The sequence below is a fragment of the Cavia porcellus genome, unplaced genomic scaffold (assembly GCF_034190915.1).
Source record: "Cavia porcellus strain 051 isolate PalLab524CR breed Dunkin Hartley unplaced genomic scaffold, mCavPor4.1 scaffold_27, whole genome shotgun sequence".
Lineage (NCBI taxonomy): Eukaryota > Metazoa > Chordata > Mammalia > Rodentia > Caviidae > Cavia > Cavia porcellus.
In genome coordinates, this window is record NW_026947510.1 from 4,710,047 (window position 1) to 4,733,194 (window position 23,148).

General features: G+C 48.4%; 1 protein-coding gene across 1 annotated transcript; it reads right to left on the bottom strand.

Moving 5' to 3' along the window:
* Window positions 1-1,409: 1,409 nt before the first annotated feature.
* LOC100713989 (complex I assembly factor ACAD9, mitochondrial) lies at window positions 1,410-23,148 on the bottom strand. The gene is made up of 18 exons (XM_005000591.4): window positions 22,920-23,148; window positions 19,792-19,885; window positions 17,899-18,000; window positions 15,773-15,879; window positions 14,738-14,838; window positions 13,864-13,942; window positions 13,599-13,773; window positions 11,578-11,651; window positions 8,678-8,753; window positions 7,469-7,539; window positions 7,096-7,215; window positions 6,866-6,994; window positions 6,273-6,352; window positions 5,527-5,653; window positions 5,235-5,312; window positions 4,770-4,898; window positions 4,109-4,181; window positions 1,410-3,342 (listed from the first exon to the last, which is right to left on the bottom strand). Exons 1-18 carry the CDS (start codon window positions 23,067-23,069, stop codon window positions 3,242-3,244), a joined length of 1,866 nt encoding a protein of 621 aa, XP_005000648.1. The 5' UTR covers window positions 23,070-23,148; the 3' UTR covers window positions 1,410-3,241.

Sequence of the window (23,148 nt, forward strand, 5' to 3'; positions counted from 1 at the left end):
AAAAGGAATCAAGTTGTATTATACACAGGTACCCACTCCCCAAGATGACTGTTAACTTCATGCACTGTAAAATGTACTAATGAAATTATGTTATACATGTATATGAAATAAACTAGCAATTATATATTTAAAAATTAAAGCTCTTCCTACTTAAAAATAATTCATGATACACTGACTCATCAATTTAAAATAAAATCTGAGTTGGTATTAGGTTAATTGTGAATATTATTTAATTTGGATGAATGTAAAATTACATGTATTTGACCACTAAAGTATCACACAAAATAGTTTCTCTGCCCTGAAAAATACCATACACCAGGATTGTTAGGGGATGTCCCTGGTCCTTAGTATTTTCATTGGTGGGAAAATTAGAAATATTTTCTAGACTTTCTTCTTTGTCTTATGATGAATAGAAAGAAATTTTTCCACATAGACCCACATCCTCATAAGAACTCACATAATGGAAAAAGGTACCCAAGACTGGAGGTATAGAACTGGGTAATCAAACCATAGAATTAGCTTAAACAATTAATCAGTAGCACAGTAGCAAATATTTAAGCCACAGAAGTGAAAATATTTCTGAATTGATGTTAGGAACTTAACTTTTGGTTTCAGCACAATTATTGGCTCCCAAGGCACTGGGGACACCTGCTGCTCTGAGTCTATGCACACGTGACTACCACACAGGAGGGCGGACCACACAGGGGATGCCCTGTGGCTACTGAGCTGTGATGTGTGAGGACAGGGCTCCCTATCTCAGTCTTTAGAAGACATAACAAAATAGTCTTAAATTATGGGGGCCTTCCATACCATTTCAACAAACTCCAAAGACTGGATCTTCCAGAACAATCCATTAGCACCATTTCCAAAACTATCCTTAAAAATTAGCATATAAACATGGGTGCAGGGGCAAACCTGCCCAAAAGCAGATGGCCCCTGGGATGCTGTTCTCGGAGAACTGGTGCCTAGAAGTGAAAAGCATGATACTCACAGTTCAAATTTCCGTTTTTCACTACCACAGCAGACCTCAAATGCAGAGCCCAGGGAAAAATATAAGCCAATTCCTCTAGAAGCTCCAAGAAAAACAAGTGCAAAAGAATATCCACCCCAGCCCAAACCACCACACACACAAGCTATGCACTGACTGGTGACACTGCACAGGCTACTGTCACTCAGGCACATGTCTACTCATAGATTGGCGGGGGGGGGGGGGGGGGGGGCATGGCACCAGGGATCAAACTTAAAACCTCACACTTGCCAGGCAGGTGCTTACACCACTGAGCTAAACCCCCGGCCCACAGGCACATGTCTAAAACATCCTCTACGACCTTCCTTCTGCAACTCTCTTAGTGAGGTTGTAATAACAAAGCCTGTCTTTGGAGGAGTACCAGTATGCACAAAGACAGAGGTGTGATTGGTATTTTTTATTTTTGTTTGCATTTCACTTATATCTTTCAGCAAAATCCCAGGAAAAACTCCTTTCCTCTGCAGCGTGCTTTATTTATTCCTGTTCCTGATAATTAGGATGGATCATGTCTAGAGGCTGTGGATGAATGAAACAGTACTCTGTATTCCTATTCCATCCTTCGGACACACACCACAAAACTCTGCATAATTCATTTTGACTTTTTCTGTATCATTTTTGTTTTGAAAGGGAAAGATCAATTTGCCCCTTCCATCTTTCGCTCCCTTACTTCAGCAGTGCCAGCAAGAGGTTCTACTTTCCACCTATTTCTACTGCCCACTCCCTTCCTTCTACCTGACCCACTACCACACCTTAGGGGCTGTTCCTCAGGAACACACTCCAAGCACTGGGCTGAGCTCAATTCTTAGAAGCTGGAGCACATGATCACTTTTATAAATCCCAGGGGCTGTGAATGTATATTTGATTATGCATTAACTTCCTTAGGTTGCTACAAAGTGGCCACTGCTAAATATACCATTCCTGCTTGCACAGAATTCTCACTATAAACACTGAGTCACTCTTAGATCATCTGGATGTCTCTATGTCATGTCAGAATTGCTCTACACCTCCTCTATCTGCATGCAAGGCTAGGAATCCATGATCAGCCAACTGTGATACTTTGATCTTCTGAGTTTTTCTTCACTTAGACATTGTATATTTTGTTCTTAGTTATGATCACATCAATTTTTTGGTCAAAGGTACAATTAATAAATGAATTTGGTAAAATACCAAAGGATTCAAGCACATGGCTTGTGCTCTTGTAAGAAAATGAATGCTGGGGCTGGGGATTTAGCTCAGAGGCATAAGCGCCTGCCTTGCAAGCAGGCAGTCGGGAGTTCGATCCCTGGTACCGATAAAAACGAAAAAGACAAAAAAAAAAAAAAAAAAAAAAAAAAGGAAAATGAATGCTGTTAAAACAACTGTTTGTTTTAATCAGTTACAGTAGAACCTCAGTTCACAAACTTAATTCTTTCCACAATTCTAGTCACAAGTTGAACTGGATGAGAACTGAGTCTTATTTCTTCACAAGGTCAACACTGAAACTAACCACTGAATTTGTAGTTCTCATCCAATTCAGTTTGCAACAAGAATTGTGGAATTAAGTTTGTGAATCAAAGTACTACCGTACTGGAGCCCCAAGTGTTGTCTATGGTAGTTGCCTACACCTCAAAGCAGGTGAGTGCAACAATTACAGGCATGTGCTACTATGGTCAGCATGAGCCCCAACTAAATTCCCAGCCTCTTCTTACTTTGAGACTAGGTGTTGCTAAGTTACCTGGCTGGGATTGAATTTGTGATCCTCCTGCTTCAGCCTCTCAGAGTGCTGAGATCACAAGTGTGCACGACCAGCTGCTAAAGGCTGGTTCTGAGGACAGTGTGACTAGTATGGCAGGACTAGAAGAGGGGACAGAAAAATTGTGCAATTTTACATTTTTTGTTAACAATGCTGACACAGGCTGCAAGTTTCACAGTAATTCAACGCAGCTTCCAGTTTCTTGAACATATGATGGAGATGGATGCCCACACCTCAGACAGGGCCCTGAAGCTTCCTCCCCACAGGTGACAGTTGAGCCCTGTGGTGACCAGAACTCAACACAGCCACTCAAGGTCAGGCACCAGCACTGCCACCCTCTCGATGTCTGGGAGAAGCCATGACTAATGGGTGATCATGGGGAAAACCAGGCAGCAGAAAGCCCTTAGGTGCCCGCAGGACGACAGTTCAGCAGAGGCTGTTGGGGTGAGGTTGGTTCCTCAAGGCCCAGAGCTTGTCCTGCCTCAGGATGTCCTGTCCAGAGGGTGGGAACAGACATAGGTCCGCTTCTCCAGGATATACTTTGATGCTTTCTTAATATGCTCATCCAAGTTTCCGGGATCATCTGAGAAGGCAAAGAGAGGGAGTGGGGTTCCTCCTGTACCACTGTGAGGACATAAGGTGACTTTGACAAAGTCACCCTTGCTTTCAGGGCTCCCCCCCAAGAAGTGATTCTGGATGGCCACTCATGACAGAGACAGGAAAGGGTCCAGGGCTTCATCCTGAGTAAGGGTGCTTACACTCCTCTCCTCTGAACCCCAGGTCTCATGGGTAGGGGTGGGGAGAGGCCCTGCTCACCAAACAGTCCACAGGAGGAGAAGCCATCTGGTCACCCCACAGCAGGTCACAGTCCCACCTGCCACACTGGTGCCTAGATCAGCTCTGGGGCCATAGGAAACAAGAGGCCCACAATGGCCCTCTTCACTCTTGACTGGAAGGCTGGCTCGGCTGGGGACACTGATTAGAACCCAGCAGACTGAAAGGGTCACACAGAGACCATGAGCCACACATTCTATGAGCCCAAGCCTTTTGGGCAAAGATGGGCACAAAGCCCCACATTTTCCAGGTGTGGCCTAGGCTCTCCGCAGAAAATCTGAGCTTATTCTGGCTGGGGGGGAGGACTACAGAGGCAGGTAAAGGGCTGTCCCCTCCTTGGTAACCACACCTGGGCAGGTGTGAGGTCATGGCTGCATGCCTGCATAGCCCTGGGGCTGCATAGAGGCCTCCAGGCCAGGCCCAGAACTGCATTCCAGCAGACAAGGCCTAGAAAGTTCCTCATGCACAGAAGCCCCAAATGCACTCCCTTCCCTCCAACTAGCCACCCTGCTTACGCTTGTCCAGCTGTGACAGGCTGAAGAGATTCTGGAAATAAGCTTCTGCGCAGAATGTGCTGGCCAACAGAACCTACCGAAACCAGGGTGGGAACAGTCACTGAGTGCCCTGGAGCTGACTTCTGGCCTCCAAGGGCTCAATTGCCACCAAGCTGGGCAGCATTCTGCAATCAGGCTGGGCTCAGAAATAACCTTGGTGCTAAGTGCAGCCTGTAGCCACATTGGCCTGTCCCTAAAATAAAACTACTCATGGTCTGAGCCTCTGTTCCTCTCTCCCTCATATGGATATCACAATCCTAGTGTCCTCAGGCAAGTGGAGGACACCACACGTGGAAAGGTGGCAGCTCGTAGGTCCCCACAGGGTGAGACTCTATCCTGGGGGAGAGTGGTCTCTCCATAGCCACAGCACAGAAAGCCCACTCAGCCCCCCTGGGCAGCATCCTGAGACACCTCTATCTCAGTGACCACTGGGCAATACAGCCCACAACTCATCTAACCTCCTCCCAGCCACTGGCCTCATTAACACAGCCACATTAATGTGCAATAGGACACAGACTGGCTCGGAGGTCATAGCATGGCTCTTGTTCGAGCCCAGACCCAAATTTGAGTAGGTCACTCAGCATCCTCAAGACTTTCCTGGATGGGATTGGGAGGCGCTCACCTCATGGTCATGGTCCGGGAGTCCAATGCAGATGGAGCGGCTGGCCCGTGACAGCACAGCCGTCATGCCATACAGGTTGATGAGGACATTGGCCACTCGCTTCATCACCAGCTGCTCTTCCACAATGGTCTGGAAATACAGCAAGGCATAGAGCTCTGCTCCTGCCCCAAGGACCCACACAGGACACAGCTCTGGAGTCTCAGCCTCCTTGTGTGCTTCTGGCTGCAGGAGAGGCTCCCAGCTGCCCTGGATCTCCCTTCTCTTTGGACTGTCCTTCCTCAGGTAGACGTTAAGGCAAGACCATGGCCCAGCAACATGGCTAACACAAGAGGCTGGTGCTTAGTGTGCTCAATGTCACAGATCGTTCCCTGGCATTGTGCCCAGGTGATCAAGTCTTGCTCTAGGCCAGTCTCACAGCTACGCATGTGGGAGCTGGTTGTGCCCTGATCTGGCAGATCTGCTTACCTTTCCAAAGCGCAGCAGCAGCGTCTCCACAGTCCGGCCAAAGCAATGCACATTCTCCTCAAATTTGGCGGCACTGTCCTGGCAGGCCAGGAGACAGGACTAAGCTTGGCATCTCATCCACCCAGGAACCTTTTTGTTATATCCAACACCGTGTAGCCTGGGGCTCAGGGCCCAGATAGGGTGGGGCATCAGGGTGTCCTCCAAGTTCCCGTTGGGGCCAAGACCCTTGGTCATATCCCAGGACAGGGAGTTCTTATGGGGGGGGGGGGGTGACTTTGCTGAGCCTACTTACCTGAAGTCTAGGGTGCACAACTCCAGAGTTGCCTGTCAGCCCCAGGTCCACAGTTCCGCCCAAAGTGTCCCACAGCCTCTGGCTGATGGTCTCCATGACTACAGCCATGCTGTTCCCTTTAAGCTGCCTGCAGAAATTCCCCCAGTCCTGTGACTCTAGGGCCTATGAGCTCTGTACCTTTCCTTTGGCTGAGCACACTGGGCTCTAGGTTACTTTCCTAACCTGTTACAGAGCAACTAACTCCCAATCAAGGAGCCAGTAAAATGCTACCAGCAGCCTGTACTTGGACTCTGGCAGGGATCTTATGGCTCTACCCTGGGACAGTGAGGAGAGAGGAGGATAGGCAGAGCTGGGGGCAGGGCTGGTCTCAGGGCTGGGGAACCATGTGCAGACCAGTGGGAGAGGCAGAGGATGCTGGGAGAGGGGAAGACAGAGTTCCAGTAGGGATGGGAGACATGTGACAAGCTTGCGGTCTGGTTTTCCAGGACCTGTACGCCCCACCTGTAGGCATCACGCAGCATGGGCTCGTGGGGGAGGTCCCTCATGTAGCCTGAGCCCCCCAGGATCTGCAATGCCTGGCTCATGCACTGCCAGGCATTCTCAGACCTGTAGGTCCCAGTCTATGCAGCCAGGCTCCAAGGGAGTCCAAGGCCACATCTAGCCTACCATCTCATCCCAACTCAGAGCAGGCAGCCATTTCCCCTTATCTCTGAGAACAGTCCCTGAAAAGCATGAATAGCACCTACTTGATCCTTGGGGTCAGGACAAGCCCGGCATGCTGCAGGCCCGTGACGGCAATGAACATCCGGAGGATCTCGTTAGTCCCCTGTGGCCAGAAGTGCACAGGTCAAGGGCCACCCCTCTGTGCAGCCCCAGCAGTGCCAGGTGACAGTGTAAGCCACAGCCTGCTCATGGCAGAGGCTGCCACTTCAGAAGCACCCAGGTCAAGGCTGAGATTAGAGGTTAGAGAACACACAAAGGTGAAGAGGTGGCCAGATGGCCTGGCTTCCCACTGGGACCCATGTCTCATGGCTAGCCTTGCATGGGCCACACCTTTCTGTAAGCCCCTGACTCCTCCTTAAAATGGATAGGCAGAATCCCAGGAGGTGGCAGGCACACGGGAAAGGGTCCTCTGGAAAGCAGCCTGAGCCAGCTCCCTGCCATCTCCAGGCCAGGTTTCCCTGTGCAGAGCAGAGTATGTGGGTTAAGGGCGCCCAGCAAGGAAGCAACCCAAAATGGGGATTGGCCTCCATAGCACTCCCAAGCCAAGGAGGCAAGGAGGGAAGGTGGAGCATCAGCTTGGGACATGAGGACACACAAATGGGTGCAGGTCACTCACCTCCAGGAGGAGCAGTGCCCGGGCATCACGCAGCATGCGCTCGTGGGGGTGGTTCCTCATGTAGCCTAAGCCCCCCAGGATCTGCAATGCCTCGCTCACGCACTGCCAGGCACTCTCAGAGCTGAACACCTGCCAAGGCCAGGTGAGGTCAGCACAGGGGGTGCCATCCAGTCCCCTCTGCTCTCTGCTTGATTACCCTCTGCCATCAGCTCTGGTGGCACCGGGATTACCTTCACCACTGCTGTCTCAATGGAACAGTCAGGACACTCTGGGTGGTCCAGCATCCCTGCAGTGAGGTAAGACATGCTCTCCATTGCATACACCTTCTGAGCCATCAGCGCAAACTTCTCCTGGAATGTTTGAGAAAAACACAAGCAAGAAGCAATTTGCCTATGCTGAGACCCAAGTCTGCCATTCGGGACAGAAGCAACTGAGCCAGAAGTCTTGCTGGCCCAGGAGAATCAAACTCAGCCTTCATAAAAGGGGTCCCTGTCCAACTGAGCCTCATCCAGTCTTCTCCCCAAACAACTACACAGAAAGCTAGGAGAGACAATTGCCAAGCACACAATTCTTGACCACACAGGGAAAACACAGCCTTGGTACCTGAATTAACCCGAATTCACTGAGCGTCCTGTTGAACTGCTTCCTCTCGCAGGCATACTCAGCAGTCAGTTCTAAAGAAGAGCAGAGTTGTTGGCAACTTCCTGCCTATCCAAAAGGGATTTCCTAACTCCATTACCACTACCCTTTAAACACCCTGAGCATTGTGTCCTGGGACTGGATGCCTCAAAAGCCACACACGGATCTGAACCCAGCCTTGTTCTCCGCAGAGGCCCAGGCTAAAGAGCTCTACCTCCCTGACAATACTGCCCACCTCACAGGGTCATTCAAAGATGCCATCAGAGGGCACAAGGCATCTCAAAGGAAGCCAGGTACACAGAAGGTCCCAGACAGGGTTGGGACAGCTAATCCCATTGGTAGGTGCCCCTGGCTATTGCAGGACCTGCTGCAACACAGGTCTGGGCCTCAGGGCATATGGCTGTGCATGGGACTGAGTTATCAACACCCACATGACACAACAGCCTGCCTGACAGGCACTGATACCGCCAGCCACACCAGAAGTCCTAGTGTCCAAATGCTCCTACACTTGCAACCCAGTCCCATGTCCCCCGAATCTGCCCTTCTGGCCATGGGATCTCCTCCAGGGTTTTGCCTCCTGTGGTGGACAGGCTGGCCCTGTGCACTCCAGGGAGCTTGTGCACTAAGCAGCACAGCAAACAGAAGCACCCTGAGCTGGCGCTGGAGATGGGCACGAACTGAGGCTCTGGTGCATGGTCCAGGGTAAACCTCCTGGCCTCTCTGAGACTCAGTCTCCTCACCAACCAAACAGGGAAGAAAGTCAGCCAGATGCTTCCTTCCTGTGCCCACCTTATCCTGAATTGTGTGAAGCATGAAGTGTTCAGGGGAGTGCTCTCCCCAAGATCTCCTCTCCAAGGTCACCAAGGCAACAATGGTTACAGGACTGTTTAAGTCACAGATGGGAGAATCCTAGCTAGCAGTACTCTTGTTGGGTAAGAACAAAAGGGAGGTCTGGGGCTCAGCAGCCTAACCCATCTCCTCACCACAGTGCAACAGCCAGGAGATAAAGAGTCTTAAGGGCAGCAGAGCACCCCTTCCCTCCCTCTGCCAGCACCTGGCCTCCTCCTCCCTTCTCTGTGCCCACCCAAGGGAAAGGCCAAGTCTCCTGGCCATAGAGGGCATGCCAGGGGGTGGGACAGCACTGCAGAAGGATGTAGAGCCCAACTTACCTACCAATCAGTTTCCTGAGCATCCCTGCCATAATGCTGCCCAGGCTGAACCGCCCACTGTTGAGGATGTCCACAGCCACCTGCAGGGACAGCAGGAAAACCCAGAGACACTGCTGGGAGCAAGTACAACCCCATGCAAGCAGGTGGCACAGTCTTGCTGTGGCTCCAGCCACTGCAGGCCACTGACACCATCCCAAAGGCAGTGACCAGTACCCGTGTCACCCTCAGGGAAGGGAACAGAGAGATGGACTGACTGGTATGCACAGCCAAGCAAGCTATGTAGAGGTTCCCACAGGGCCCAGGGCTCAGGAGCTACTCAGGAAGAAGCCCAGGCTCAGTGGGGACAAAATTTCCCAAGGCTCCACTTCTGGTGTCAGCCCAACACCCAGGCCAGGTATCTGCGACAGCCTGACAGCTTTGTCAGCAACTTTTCTTTCCCTATCCATTCTTCTGACCTAATACAGACAGGGACAGACATACAGTCCCAGCCCTGTGGGGACTCTTGGCATGAGAAGAGGGGACGGGCAGACAAGCTTCCCCAGAGAAGACCCAGAGCTGGGGCCTCAGGCAGGCAGTGAGGAAGAGATCCCCAGGCAGACAGCACTTCTGAGCACTGGATCTGACACCCTCAAGCCCCAGAGGGAGGGCTGGGCCAGGGCAGGAAGGAAGATGGACAGAAAGCTCAGCCTCACAGAAAGCACTTTTGCCTCCTCCAGAAGGCCTGGCTGGACGTGATGTGGATTAATAAAACACACAGAACTGCAATCTGTGCTTACTGTGCACCCCTGTCTGGGGTGATGTAATCTCACCCCAGAACTGGACTCAAGACCACCCTCCCTGGGCCCACGCACTCCTACTCCCTGGCATGTTAGCTGGCACCGGCCCTTCAGTCTGCTGGGAAACTAGAGTCTTCCATTCTTCTGCCTCCCACACCTTCTTTCAAAAGCTAGCTCAGCTCCTTCAGAGTTAGTGTTAACCTCATTCCAAAGGAAAAAAGGCAGGAAAAATAGGTGACTCTGGGCCTCATTCCCTGGTACATCCCTGTATGCAGAAGGGCCCCAGTCCTACGCTCAGTGTTTCTCTGACTTTGGTGGCCCTTGCCAACCTTTTTAACATTTTAAGTATTAACACCTATTCATCTCACAGGCTGGTGGGCTCACTGACCTTCCACACGTGCACACACTGTGATTACACCCACCCACTCTTCTATCCACCGCATTTCCGTTTCCCCCAGTTGCCTTCTGAAGCCCTAGAGATATCTCTTTTGTGTCCAGGTCCTTTTTATTTATTTTTTAAAATTTCTACATATGAGGGAAAAAATATTATGATATTTGTCTTTCTGTCTAGCTGATTCCACTTAACCATTATCCTAAAATCAATAGCTGTCTCTTTTTTATGACTAAATACTTAATGGGATATATAGACACTTGCTTTACTTATCTGATGAAGGATACAGAGGAGGGTGGCATTTCTTGGTTATTGCTAATAAAGCTGCAAGAAACAGGAGTACGTAGGCACTGAAAGTGTGCTGGCTTCTCCTTTGGATAGACAGCCAAGCAGTAGCAAGACAGTTGGATCACATGGTAGTTCTATTCTTAGTCTTTTATTATTGTTATTACCTTTTTTGTTGTTATTGTTTTTGGTACCAGAAATCAAACTCACGATCTTGTGCTTGCCTGGAGGGCGCTGTGCCACTGAACTATTATATCCCTGGCCCTATTCTTAGTCTTCTGAGGACCCTCCATACTACTCCATGGTGCACTGGCCTTTTCAACACCTATAGTGGGTCCTCAGCTCCTCTGCCACAACAGTGCTCTCCATAATGTTCATATCCACATCTGAGATCTCAACTTCCCCAAAGCGAGATTCAGTAGCCCCTTCCTGTTATCTGCATTTGGACTCAGATTTTCTAAGTATACCAGAGAGAAAAACCCTCACTTTCACCTCACATTGGTTCACACAATTGTCAGCCAGTGTATTATTGGTTTATGATCTTGAGATTGAATCAAATGTATCATTCATTTTAGTATTTAGGCTAACTGACACCAATCTCACTGGGAACCACAAAGAATTTTAGAAATAAATTTCCCTTTGTTTATTAACAACAGTCATTTTTTATCAATCACAATAGCAACATTTGTAAGAATATAGTGTTGTAAGCTGGGCATGGTGGTGCACACCTATAATCCCAGCACCCCGGGAGACTGAAATAGGAGGATTTCTGTGATGCAAGGCCAGCCTGAGCTACATAGTAAGTCCAAAAACAACCTGAATTAAATAGTATGACCATGCCTCAAAAAAACAAGAAACAAAACATGTTGGGATAAACTCCATGGTAGAATACTTCCCTAGCATTCACAAGACACTTGGTTCAATTCTAGCACTTTTTTTTTCCCTGAGCTATTTCAACTCTTTTTTAATTTTTTTTTTTAAGGCAGTGTCTCCCGATGCAGTTCAGACTGGCCTTAAACACATTTCGTAGCCCAGGCTGGCCTTGAACTGCTGGCAATCCTACCACCCAGCCTCCCAAGTGCTGACATAGGCACGCGCTACCCATGAGCATGCCCAACTTATGTTTTGCTTTGAGACAGGGTCATGCTAAATGAACTCATGATCCTCTTGCCACAGCCTTCCAGAATGCTGGGATTACAAGTATGTACTACCAAGTCTGGCTACCCCAGTATCATGAGAATGGGCTTCTTTCCCTCCCTGCTGGAAAGAGCACATACCTGCAGTTTCCTGCAGACACTTGGCAACATGGCTCAAGAGTATAAAAATGGTGACTCCTCAGACCCAGCCATTTTATAGGTGGTGTCTAAACTCAGGAAAGGATTAGACAAGTGCGGGTAGGTACCCACTTGGAAAACCTCACAGTATTCACTTAGGGTTCAACAGGCAACTCACCTTAAAGCCACCTCCGACTTCTCCAAGCACATTTGCAACAGGCACCCTGGTGTTTTCAAAATGAACTTCGCAAACTGAAACACAGAAGATTTAAGACCTTACCAAATAATGCAAATCACTCTGCACTTGAACAGAGCACACAAGTCATTCATTCATCTGACATCAGGATGGATAATACAGAGAGGCACGAATGTCTGAGGAGCCCACACTTGGTCAAGGAGGGATGTTAGCAGTGTTATCTGTGCTACAGGTGAAATACACAAAGGACAGACATACAGCTAGGGGTTGACGGCTGGATAGTAGCTGTACTAAGGGCTGGGCCAAGCTGTTAGGGAACAAAAAGAATGGAGAAAGAACAGTCAAACTCATGCACAAATACTTCTGAAGGCCATCAGTGGATGGGATTCTTGGTCCCAGTTCCTAACCCTAATGAACACTTGCCCTACACTGTCTGCAGGGCAGCAGCATTGCCCCCACCCACACCCCACTGGGAAGGCAGACCTGCCTCTCCTGTCCCAATGCCAGGTGGGGTCAAAGAAGCAGCTGGTCCAGCAGGAGCATAGACCTTGGGGGTGTACGTGTCCCAGTGATAACACAAAACCATGACAACCTGAATCAATCTATAGCCTGTAGTAGATTGCCTGGCACTCAGTGACCATAAGGAAGAAAGCATCCTTGCCAAACCAGCTCTGGCTGCCATGCAGGCAGTAGTCCTAGTTAGATGTGCACTAAAGGTGGGGAGCAGTGGGGACAGGTTGAGGAGCATGCAGTAGCATCCACAGTATTTCCCAACACAAGGGGTGTTCACATGTTTGGTTACATAAACATGGCACCTGCTAACCATCTGCACCAGAGAAAAGAGGTTCAGGATAGGGAAGACTAAGGCTCAAGGGGAGCCAGCCAGGCATGGCAAGCTGCCAACCATTCAACCAAGTACTGCGACCACGTCAGAAGAGCTGGGTGAAATCCATCAAAACATTGCAGTCTCTGGCTCTGGGACCAGGGTCAAAGGCTGAGAAGTGAGTCCCCCTCTGGACTCACCTTGTGCCACCTGACCTTCTCTCACAGGACCCTGCATGGACCCAGGGCACCACCTGCCAGACTGCCCCAGAGGACCCAGCCCCTGGTCCCTGTACTGTCTCCTGACAGCATGCCAGGCTCCTCCTGAGTAGAGGGTCTCAGTGCTTCTCTTCTCTCAGCTGCCACACTGAGGAGATCTTAGGTCACAGTGGTCAGGGCAGCAACTGGTGCTGAGGTGCTGTCACAGGCACATCTTGCACTGCACACACCCTTCCTTTTCCTGCACCTGAGCAAACTACAGTGCAGAGGACCACACAAGCTTGTTCACAGGCACACAGGACAGAGCTCAGGGCCTCTATCCCTTTTACCTCCAGCCCAAGCTGGATGTGTGCTAAAACTCTACCCAGAAGGCAAAGTCCCTAAATACACAAGGCATGCAGAGGTCGTCCCAAAGGTGCCCAGGGCATATGTAGTGCCTTCCAGGACAGATACTCAAGACTGGAATAGGAGACCTAAGGGGCACAGCATTTGAAGACCCTAGGGCAGCACCAAGAGGACTGGTACAATACATCCTCATCCTACAAACCCAGAGCTCCAAGGGTCTCTGTAGCAGGGGCACATGATGAGCACAAAGGTTCCAGGCAGCAAAGATGGGAGGCCTAACCCAGGTCACCTGCTGTCCTGCCACCACAGGGTCTACTGCCAGCCCCAACTCTGAGGCATACAGCTTTACTGGCTTCAGTCCCATGGGAGTCCCAAAGTTCAACACCCTGAGTGGTGTGCAGACCACAGCTGCCCAATTCATGAGTTAATTTCCAGGAACTCATAGGCATCACCAGAGAAGTCCAGGTGGCACTGTCAACTGGATTTTGCCAAAATGCTAAACTAAAACCAGAGGATTGTAACCTCATTTTACCTTGGTAAATACCAAGAATCAATCCCTCTCTCTGTCCCACATGCAAGCATGCACATGCACACACACAAATGCACACGGCACTTACTGTTGGAGCCCCGAAGGCCTAACTTATCTCCGGATTTCCCATTAGTGACTCCACCAAAGTCTCTTTCTACTATGAATGCTGTGATTCTGTCCTTTACGGAGCCATCAGAGTCAACCACCTTGGTCTTTGCGAACACAGTGAAAATCTCAGCCAGTCCCCCATTGGTGATCCAAACCTGAACAGAGATAGCAGACAGGCCCTGGAGATGCTGCTCAATTCTATCTCTGTCCTGCCAGCTTTGGTCAGAGGGCCCCTGAGGCCATACCTTGGAGCCATTGAGGACATAATGCGTCTCATCTTCACTCAGTGTAGCTCTAGTCCGGATGGAGCCAGTATTGTTCCTGCTACAAAGGGAGAGATGCAGTGGAGATAGAACAATTTTGGGAATAAAGGACAGACCTGGAACCTGGAAACAGAGATGATTAGACAAGGAGCTGGCAAACTTTTGAAATACAGGGTTGACAGAGAGGTGTTCACCTTTCCCAGTCACAGGGCATTTGTTCTCAAATCTGTGGCTGCATAGACAGTTCATCACAAGAAGTTCACTTTCCAGTGAAATCTCATGACACAAACTAGGGACAGGCTGGATCTGGTCATCTCTGCTTTTAACACAGAGGCAGTAAAGGTGGAGGTTAAAATGACTCAGGTCTCAAATGCTGCAGAAGAACCTGGACTCCTCATGGGTTCATCTGAGCAGCTATGAGGAGACATTTGGATGTCTCAGAAGGTGACCACTATAGGTCACCATCTGAGTGGTCAGTGTGAAACATTTGCTGACTACAGCCATGTGCACCTCCAACCTTGCTCCATCCAACTACAAAACCTCTAGCTGATCACACAACCCAACTGAACCTCCATTCCTAACCTGGAAATGAGATCCAGCTCCCAGTTCAAATGCTCAGCAAATGCAGTCTGATGACATCTCCACATATCACAGGGTGGAAAGCCACAGACACTGGCTGATAGATGAACTTAGGTTGTTTTCACATTTGTAAGTCTCCCTGGGCAGACAGCTGGTGAGAAAGGTCTTAACACTGACTGGAAGCTTTTAGGCAGGGAAGAGACACAAGCCAGACACTCCACACAGACAAGACCTCTGTCCTGGAGACAGGCAGCAGATAATATTCTAAGAGACAGACCTGGCTGGCTCTGTGAGGCAGAAGGCTGCGATGTGCTCCCCAGAGGCCAGCCGCGGCAGGTATTTGGCCTTCTGTGCCTCTGTGCCGAACGAGATGATCCCCTAAATGAAACACACACAAACTAACATCTCATATATGCAGGGAGGCAAAGACAGTGAAGATGTACTCATGAGACACTGCCCTTCAGGGTCAACATTTACTTCAAGTGAAGACAGAGGGAGCCCCAGGCAGAGCACAGGGAATGAACCGCTGCAGGGGCCCAGCTGCACACCTTTCTGATCCAGTCTTGGTTAATCACGTTCATCCAACACCTCCCCAACCAGGTCAGGTACCCTTGGGCAAGGCCTGTCCCTGCTTTGATCCCTAAACCTGAGATCTACAAGCTAGGGACACTGCTCACAGGCAGGTGATCTGGAGGATGAATGTGCAGACACAGGAAAGCTGGAACCATACCCCGCATAAGGTGCCACTCTATAGCACAGCAGTCTTCACCTTGCCACCAAATGACTGTGGCGACAGCTGGTATCACTGGGGTGGGGAGCTGTGTGCAGAGTTCTTTTGGCTCTGAAATCTACACTGAGTAGGCGTAGCCCCAAGAAGAGGCCACCAAGAGCTTTGCACTGTGTTCTGATTCTGGGGAGAGGGTGATTTTTGTTCAGACAGCAGAGGAACAGCTCTGCCAGCCTGGAGTGAAGAGCTGCCTCACCACCTGGGCCTTGAAAGATTGGTCAAACCAGGGCTGAGGACTTAGCTCAGAGGCACAAGTGCCTGCCTAGCAAGCATGAGGTCGTGAGTTCGATCCCCAGTACCAAAAAAGAAAAGATTGGTCAAATACTGAGGAACAGAGGGGGATTCAGTGCCAAAGGACAGTGTGAGCCAAAGGCCACTGCACATGCAGGTCCAGTGGAGGGCAGGATGGCAAAAGCAGCTGGGCTTGCTCTCCTACAAGGCCCCGAGCTATTACTATAGCATGAACAAGACCCCTGTCTCCTGCCATCTTCAGACAGCTACCAACAGAGGCCCTGGACAACTGACCTTGAGGCCCAGCGCCTGGTGTGCCACCAGGGTCACAGCGATGGATCCATCCAGGCTGAGGATCTCCCCAAGTCGAATGCTCGTGGTGTTGGAGAGGCCCAGGCCACCTAGGAGAGATGGGGCAGCATCAGGCACACCAGCCCAACTCCTCCCAGAAAGCAAACAATGCACTGCTTTTCCTAATAATAAAGTGATACCATTTTAAAAAGCACAATAAAATAAAACATAAATTGCCTATAATCCTATACTCACAAAAAGCATTTTTATGTAGGGCCTCTCACATTTTACATGAACATATACAAGCATGCAGACACCCCTACAGACAACAAACCACTGCCTAAGATAAGGGTGCCCTCTGCCAGACCCTGAAGTGTCCTTGACCCAGTATCCAGTGGGCCCCAGGGCAGAGATATCTGTCCCCCACTGCAACATAAGGGACAGCTCATTCCTGTGTAATGTGGACTGTCGGCAGCACCTTGCTTCCATCCCACGAGATGTGAGATGCATACCTCCCCATTCCCACAATTCTGACAACCAAATATATTTGGATACCACCCAATGTTCCCTGAGGAAAAAACTGCCCTTCAAAGCCAGGTGTGGCTTGCACATCTATAATCCCTACACTCAGGAGGCTGAGGCAGGACCGTGAGTTCAAGGCCAGCCAAGGCTACATAGCAAATTCAAGGCAGAGCTATATTCCATAGCAAACAGTCTCAAAAAAACTCTTCCATGGGATATCATCTAAGAGTAAAAAGACAAAGAGATTAAAAAACAGCAAAACAAAAACTCTATAGAACTTAGATACTTTACATCTGATCTTCAACTTGTGGAGGGGACCGTGGGTAGCCTTGTGCCCTTTTTTCAAATGATAAATTGACCTCCAGTCTCAAGTTGAGGCCAACACACAAAACATAGAGCAGCTTGAACATCTACACTCAAGAACAGAGGCAGCATCCATGTGGGTGAAGGTCTGGCTGGCCCTATCATATCCTGAGTTTTCTCTGCAAAAACTTGGCTGCTTTTCCTTCGTGTGCATAGGTAGAATCCTGGGGGACATATCTCATAGGAACACAGACAAGGAAGAACCAAGAGCAGAAAGGAGACATGTGGTACCAGGGACTGAAGGACCCAAGCATTGCACACTCCAGCAGTGGCTTCCACCAGGTGTCAGAATCCTCTGCCCTAAAAAGCCTCCCAAAACTTGCAGATGTGAATCTGAGGCTCCTCCCATTGCCTTGTTATTATTTTTAAGCTGCTGACAGCAGAGCAGAGCTGTCCTAACTCTTGGTTCCCATTTTTTCTCATATTCAGCACTAGGCATAGCTACATGTGACAGCAACAGCAGTCCTGCAGCTCAGGAGTCCCCACCCTGGTGCCAGGTGGCCAGGACAGCTTGCATTGGGTTCCAAGAGGACACACAGGATGTCTGTAGCCACAGGAATGAAGATTGCACTGCCACCCTGGGGCCAGCAGCCTGGTGGGTCAGGTAAGGTCCTCTGCAGAGGCAGGACAAACTCACACACATTTGAGAGTGGGGCAGGATCTTACAGGACAACAAGAAAGACATGATACGAACACACACAAACACACTCCACCTGATTGATGCTCCATAGAAGGAAGCCAAGCATCTGCTCTTTGGTCTTCAGATATCCCCGTCTTGGCCTGGCCCAACTCTGGGCTATACCATCAAGGATTTGCTCTATAGACTTGTCCCCTACCTCACCCCAACATACACAGAGAGAGAGAAAGAGAGAGAGAGAGAGAAAGAGAGAGGACGAGAGAGAAAAGAAGCCCTACTTTATTTAGCCCCAGGAGACAGACAAGGTAGGGTAACAGAAGAGCAAGGAAAGCTCCCAACTGCTGTGCCCTGCTGGCCAAGACCAACATCAGGGTACAGCTGGGAACCATCCCAAACAGTCTGTCTTCCAAAAAGGACAAACAACTGCCCAAAGTACTTGCTGCCCGCAGCATGTCCCTACCTCGACCCTCAGCCAACCATGGCAGAGGAAGCCCCCTTGAGGGCTGGGTGGGCGAGCAGCAAAGACTGCAAAGCCCAGAGCCACACTTCTCTGAAGGCTGCAGAAATCCTGCATGGTGCCTCCTGAAGAGGGGTTTCCCTGACTTACCATATTCTTCCGGGACCTGCATCCCAAAAAGGCCCAGGCTCTTCAGCTTCTCCAAAGTATCATCTGGGATTTTCCCCTCCCGGTCAATTTTTCCAGAGTCCACTAACAAGAAGAAATATCTTGATCAGGCAAAAGAGAAGTAAGCTATGCTAAAACAAATACTGTAGAAGTACACACAATCACTTTTGGGTGCCAGACATTTTTCAAACTGGAAATTATCTGCATGTGTTTGATTTTACATAATTAGCCCAGTAAGAATTGTGGCTTTTTACTCTGGGTGGAGTTCTGTTTGCTTATCTGGCTGCTTTGGTTGAATAAAATGCCAACAGATAGCACATTGATGAGATGTAGATTACTGCAGTTATACTCAACTTGATTTTTACAAAATTACCAATATGTTCTACAAAATGAGACAGGAAGTTAGGCAGCTACAATGGTGCATGCTGACCACATGTCAGTCACCAGGTAGAAAAAGCATACTAAGAAATATTCTGCAGCACTATCAAGGAAGGAAAAACTGATACAGGCCACATGAAGGAAACCCAAAATTGTTCCAAAAGAAGCTAAATGAGATTACCTAACGTATGAATCTGTTTAAATAAAACTCCAAAAAATATAACAAAATCTAAGAAAAAGAAAATCAGTGGTTACTTGGGGACAGGGAGGGAATGAAGGCAAAGAGTTCTTCTAGGGGTAATGCATATGTTCGTCGCCTTGGGTGTGTTAATGGTTCCTGAGGGTACAACTCAAACATGTACACTGTACTGTAAATCACTTACATCTCAATAAAGCCTAAGGGGGCTGACAAATCAGATAGTACAGGAAAGGGGACTATGAAAATAAAAACAGACTAAAAATATGAAGATAAGCCAGTCATGGTAGTGCATGCCTATAATGCCAGCATTCCAGGAGGCTGAGACAAGAGGATCACAAGTTCAAGACCTGCCCAGCTTACTGACTTGGTGAGATCCTACCTCAGAGTAAAAAAATTTAAAAAGGGTTGGGGATGCAGCTTAGTGCAAACACCTGGGTTCAGTCCCAGTAGCAAAAAACAAACAAAAAAACTCCATACACGTGCATGAGTATGCACACACACATATTCATACTTTAACATGTAACAAGTTCATATCACTTTTAATTTAAAGTAATAATATTTTTGACTTCTCAGCAGATAAAAACCGCTAAACAAGTGACATTTGGAATCCTCAGTGTTGAGGACGGGATGCTGCTACTCTTGCATGCAAGCCCTCAAGAGACCCCTCAAAGGGACCTCAGCTCCTACTATGGTATGGCCTACTGCCTTGAGGCTCATCATAAAACCCTTAGGACAAGTCAGAAGTTGGACCATGCCTGTAATTCTAAGCACTTGGGAGGCTGAGGCAGGTGGACTGCCTAGGCTACACAATGAGTTAAAGCCTAGCATCAGTACATAACAAGGCATTTTCACAAAACAAATGAAATGAAACAAAACAAAACTCCTAGGACAGATACCCAGACTCTGCATTTTAGCACATCTGACGCATCCTATACACCACACTCACCAATACATGAGCCATGGGCTGGGACTGTGCAAACACCTTGGCTTCTGTCATCTATTATTCCAGTGACTCAATTTGGTTGTTGTATTTTACACATGTGCTTGTCTACAGCAGTTTGGAAATGTTTCAAACAGTCTTTCACCACAAACACACACAGATAATTGAACTAGATGACTTTTCATTAAGGAGCAACTGTAAGGACCCCCAACGCAAAATACTATGAGTGACAACTATTTTGGTCTCATTAATGACACTGAAGACGGCTTCCTCTATGTGTGCCCTGCCTGTTACACAAACTCCAATACAATCACTCTTACAACAGAAACGAGCAATGATACAGGAAAACTATACATACCCTCTTCAGTGAAGAATCTTTCCACAGGTCCCACAAACTGATTGATTTCATTAAGCTCATCTTGGTCCATCTCTGGAAATGGGAAAACTCCTTTCTAAAAGTGAGAAAAACATTTACTAAAAAAAAAAAAATTTTTTTTTTGTTTTTTGGTGTCTTCTTTTGAGACAGGGTCTCACTATGCAATTCAGGCTGGCCTTCAGTTTACTTTGTAGCCCAGGCTGGTCTGAAATTCACAACAATCCGCTCGCCTTAGCTGGGATTACAGGCATGTGCCACCATATGTACTCTCAAAAATCCTCTCTAGAAGGAAAAGAAAGTGGCCTAAAGGATATAACTGCATGTATATTTAAGTGTGTAGGATAGTTTTTGTTGGACCATTGAACAGAACTGTCTGCAATCTCACTGTATGAATGTCCACTTTGTATGCTTTAATTTTGTAATTTGGACAACTGTTTGTAAGACGACAATATCTATTAACTAGTGATTTCTTACAGTATATTTTTTTTTCTTGAAATTCTGTACTACTTTTACTTCTTTTTTTTTCTCTCTCTCTCTCTTTTTTCTCTTTAAATTAAAAAAAATCAGAGCAGAAATAAAAAAAAATCCTCTCTAGTGCTGGGATTACAGGCATGTGCCACCATAGTCTCAAAATTAAATTTTAACTAACCTACAACATGGTAATATTAGTCAAAGTCTAGAAAAAGGTGTGCTGGATTCCACAACTGGCTAGCAGAGCACAACAAAAAGCAGAAATATGTAAAGCAAATCTCACAAGGGACTTCAGATACAAAAATTGGTTGTTAAGACTCCCCTTCTTGCAGCCATCCTCTCCACACAGACATGTAGGTCCTGATTTTCATCAGTTTTCTTATCAATAGCAGTGATAAGGACTGTCCCACAAACAAGGAGCCTGGGACTCACATTAAGGTGCCCTGGGTTTAGCTTTGTGTCCTGCTTACTAATTGGGAGGCCACTGACAAACCCTTTTTGGAGCCTCTGTTTTTCCACCTATAATATGTACACTTGACTCAAGGTCATTGTGAGAATCATGGAAGAGGGAGGCCTAATTCAGGATAGTCACTGTGAAGGTACATAAATGTGACTGGACCCTGAATAGAACCTGAAGATAAAGAAAAAAGGATTCACTGTAGGGTTAGATGTGAACTAGGAGAATAAGGGGAATTGAAGGTCCCTCCAGGAGATTGAGCTAAGTCGGTAGACCTCCAGAATCACCATTCTCTATAATAAAGGTTGAGGAGACAAGCAAGACTGGTGGGAACTAGAGCAGTTTTTCAGATAAGCTATTTAGAGATGTCTTTCAGACATCTAAGGGGTGCTCCTGAAGAGAAAGGGAGAAATAAAAAGAATCTGGAGTTGACAGGGGAAAAATTCTCCACTGGAAGTATAAATTTCAGCCATCAGGATACAGATGGTATTTAAAGCCAGGACTGAACTAGGTAATCAAGGGGATGGTGTCAATTAAAAGCTAAGTCTATAGTCTAGCCTTGGAAAAATCCCACTCCAACTGGGCCTGTAGGAAACACTCACCAATGTCTAAAGGTCAAGGAGCCCAGAAGAAACCAGTAAAGGAGACTGAGAAGGTCAGTGATTTTTCAGGAGTCAGGTGACTGAAGTGTACATAAGACGGCAGAGTGATGCTCTGCGTCAGATGTCACTAATGTAGTAGGAGGAAGACCCTTAGATTTGACCATATGGAGCTCACCATTGACTTTCATGACTAGCAGAGATAAAGCAATTGATACAAATGAGAGAAGACACAGTTAACCTTAAGTAGGTGGGAAGACTGGGATCTAATGACCAGGTAAGCCTTCCCGAGGAAACAGTTCATTGGTAACAGAAGATTAGAAATGACACGGGCACAGAGCAAAGGACAGGTAACCAGGGGTGGGGAGGAGGGCATGGATATCCTCAGTGAAATGAAGCAAGGCCAACAGTGGCCAGTGAGCGGAGGGAAGGGAAGCTGCAGGCTCAAAGACTGGAAGTGGCACAAGAGATTTTAGTTTTTTCTTCACCACAATGCTGGGATGCCTGAAGTCCCAGAATGAGGCACCAACGAGCTGAAAAAAATGGTTTCCTGCATCTTAATGTCTTACTTCTATATTTCCTAGCATGAGAGCTGAAAAAAATGGTTTCCTGCATCTTAATGTCTTACTTCTATATTTCCTAGCATGACAAATCACTCTCAGTCTTAGTCCCAGCTTCTGCATCAGTAATTCTGCTTAAGGTTTTGGCCTGACAAGGTGAGAGGACTGTTGTAAACTGAATGCAGGAAGTAACTGCTTCCACTATCCAGGATTAGCCTTAATTTCAGGTTCAAAGCACTGTACTTCTAATGAGAGAGCAAGTCCTGTGCTTACTTCTATTTTACTGAAAAAAGCACTGAGGAAGCAAAGTAAAGGACTAACCCAAGGTCACAAAGCTAGTAAATGTTTCACTGTCTCTGGCTACACAACACAGAATTTCTACACACTATGCATCTCACTGGGCTTCTACAACACATCAGTGAGGCCAAACATAACTAGCTCCATTTAAAGCTGAAAGGACCGAAGTTCGAAGTCAGAGCCAAGGTGAAATCCAAGTCCCAGGACTCTAATAAAAGGATGAGGGCTTTACAACCACGCTGTGGCTACCAGCTGGATTCTGGGATCTCTAAAAGATGTCGTGGGAAAGGGCCCTTGGACACAAACTTGTGAGGTTCTCCCAAAAGCAGGATTAAGTGCTAGGTCTCTGCTGAGTCTGGAAAGCCGCGGGGCCCAGGAGGGTGCCAAAGCAGCGGGAAGGGGCTATGCTGTGTTTAGGGATCAGAGTGCAAGACCCACTCACTTCCGGGCCAGACAATGGTGGCGCTGTGACCCCCGCGTCTGGGTTTTCTCACATGTCGCCGAGCATAAAGAGTCGCTATACAGTCCATGCCACGTTTCCCTGGAAAAGTCCGCGCGTTCCCACTTCAGGGGCCAAAAGGACTCAGGAATCTACAGGGTCAGGACATCCAGCCCCTCGCATGTGTTTGACGGGCAGGTTTAGGGACTCTGACAAAGCTAGATCCCACTCTGCTGCTAAGCACAAAGGCGGACGCCGAAGAGCAAAGGCGGCTGGGCTCGCCTCACCTTCTCGATTTTGCCCAAGAAGAGCTCCTTGGCGAACGCTCGCCGCGGCGGACCGGTGCACAGCGGACGCCAGCTAGCCCTGGGGGTCACCAGAGACTGGCAGGCTCGCGCCGCCGCAACCCTGCGCAGGAAGAGCCAGCAGACAGCCATGCCCGCTACTGCCGCTCCACAGACCAGGTCAGCGAGGCCGGCACGCCGGGGTGAGAACCTGGCCCGCGCCGCTTGATGA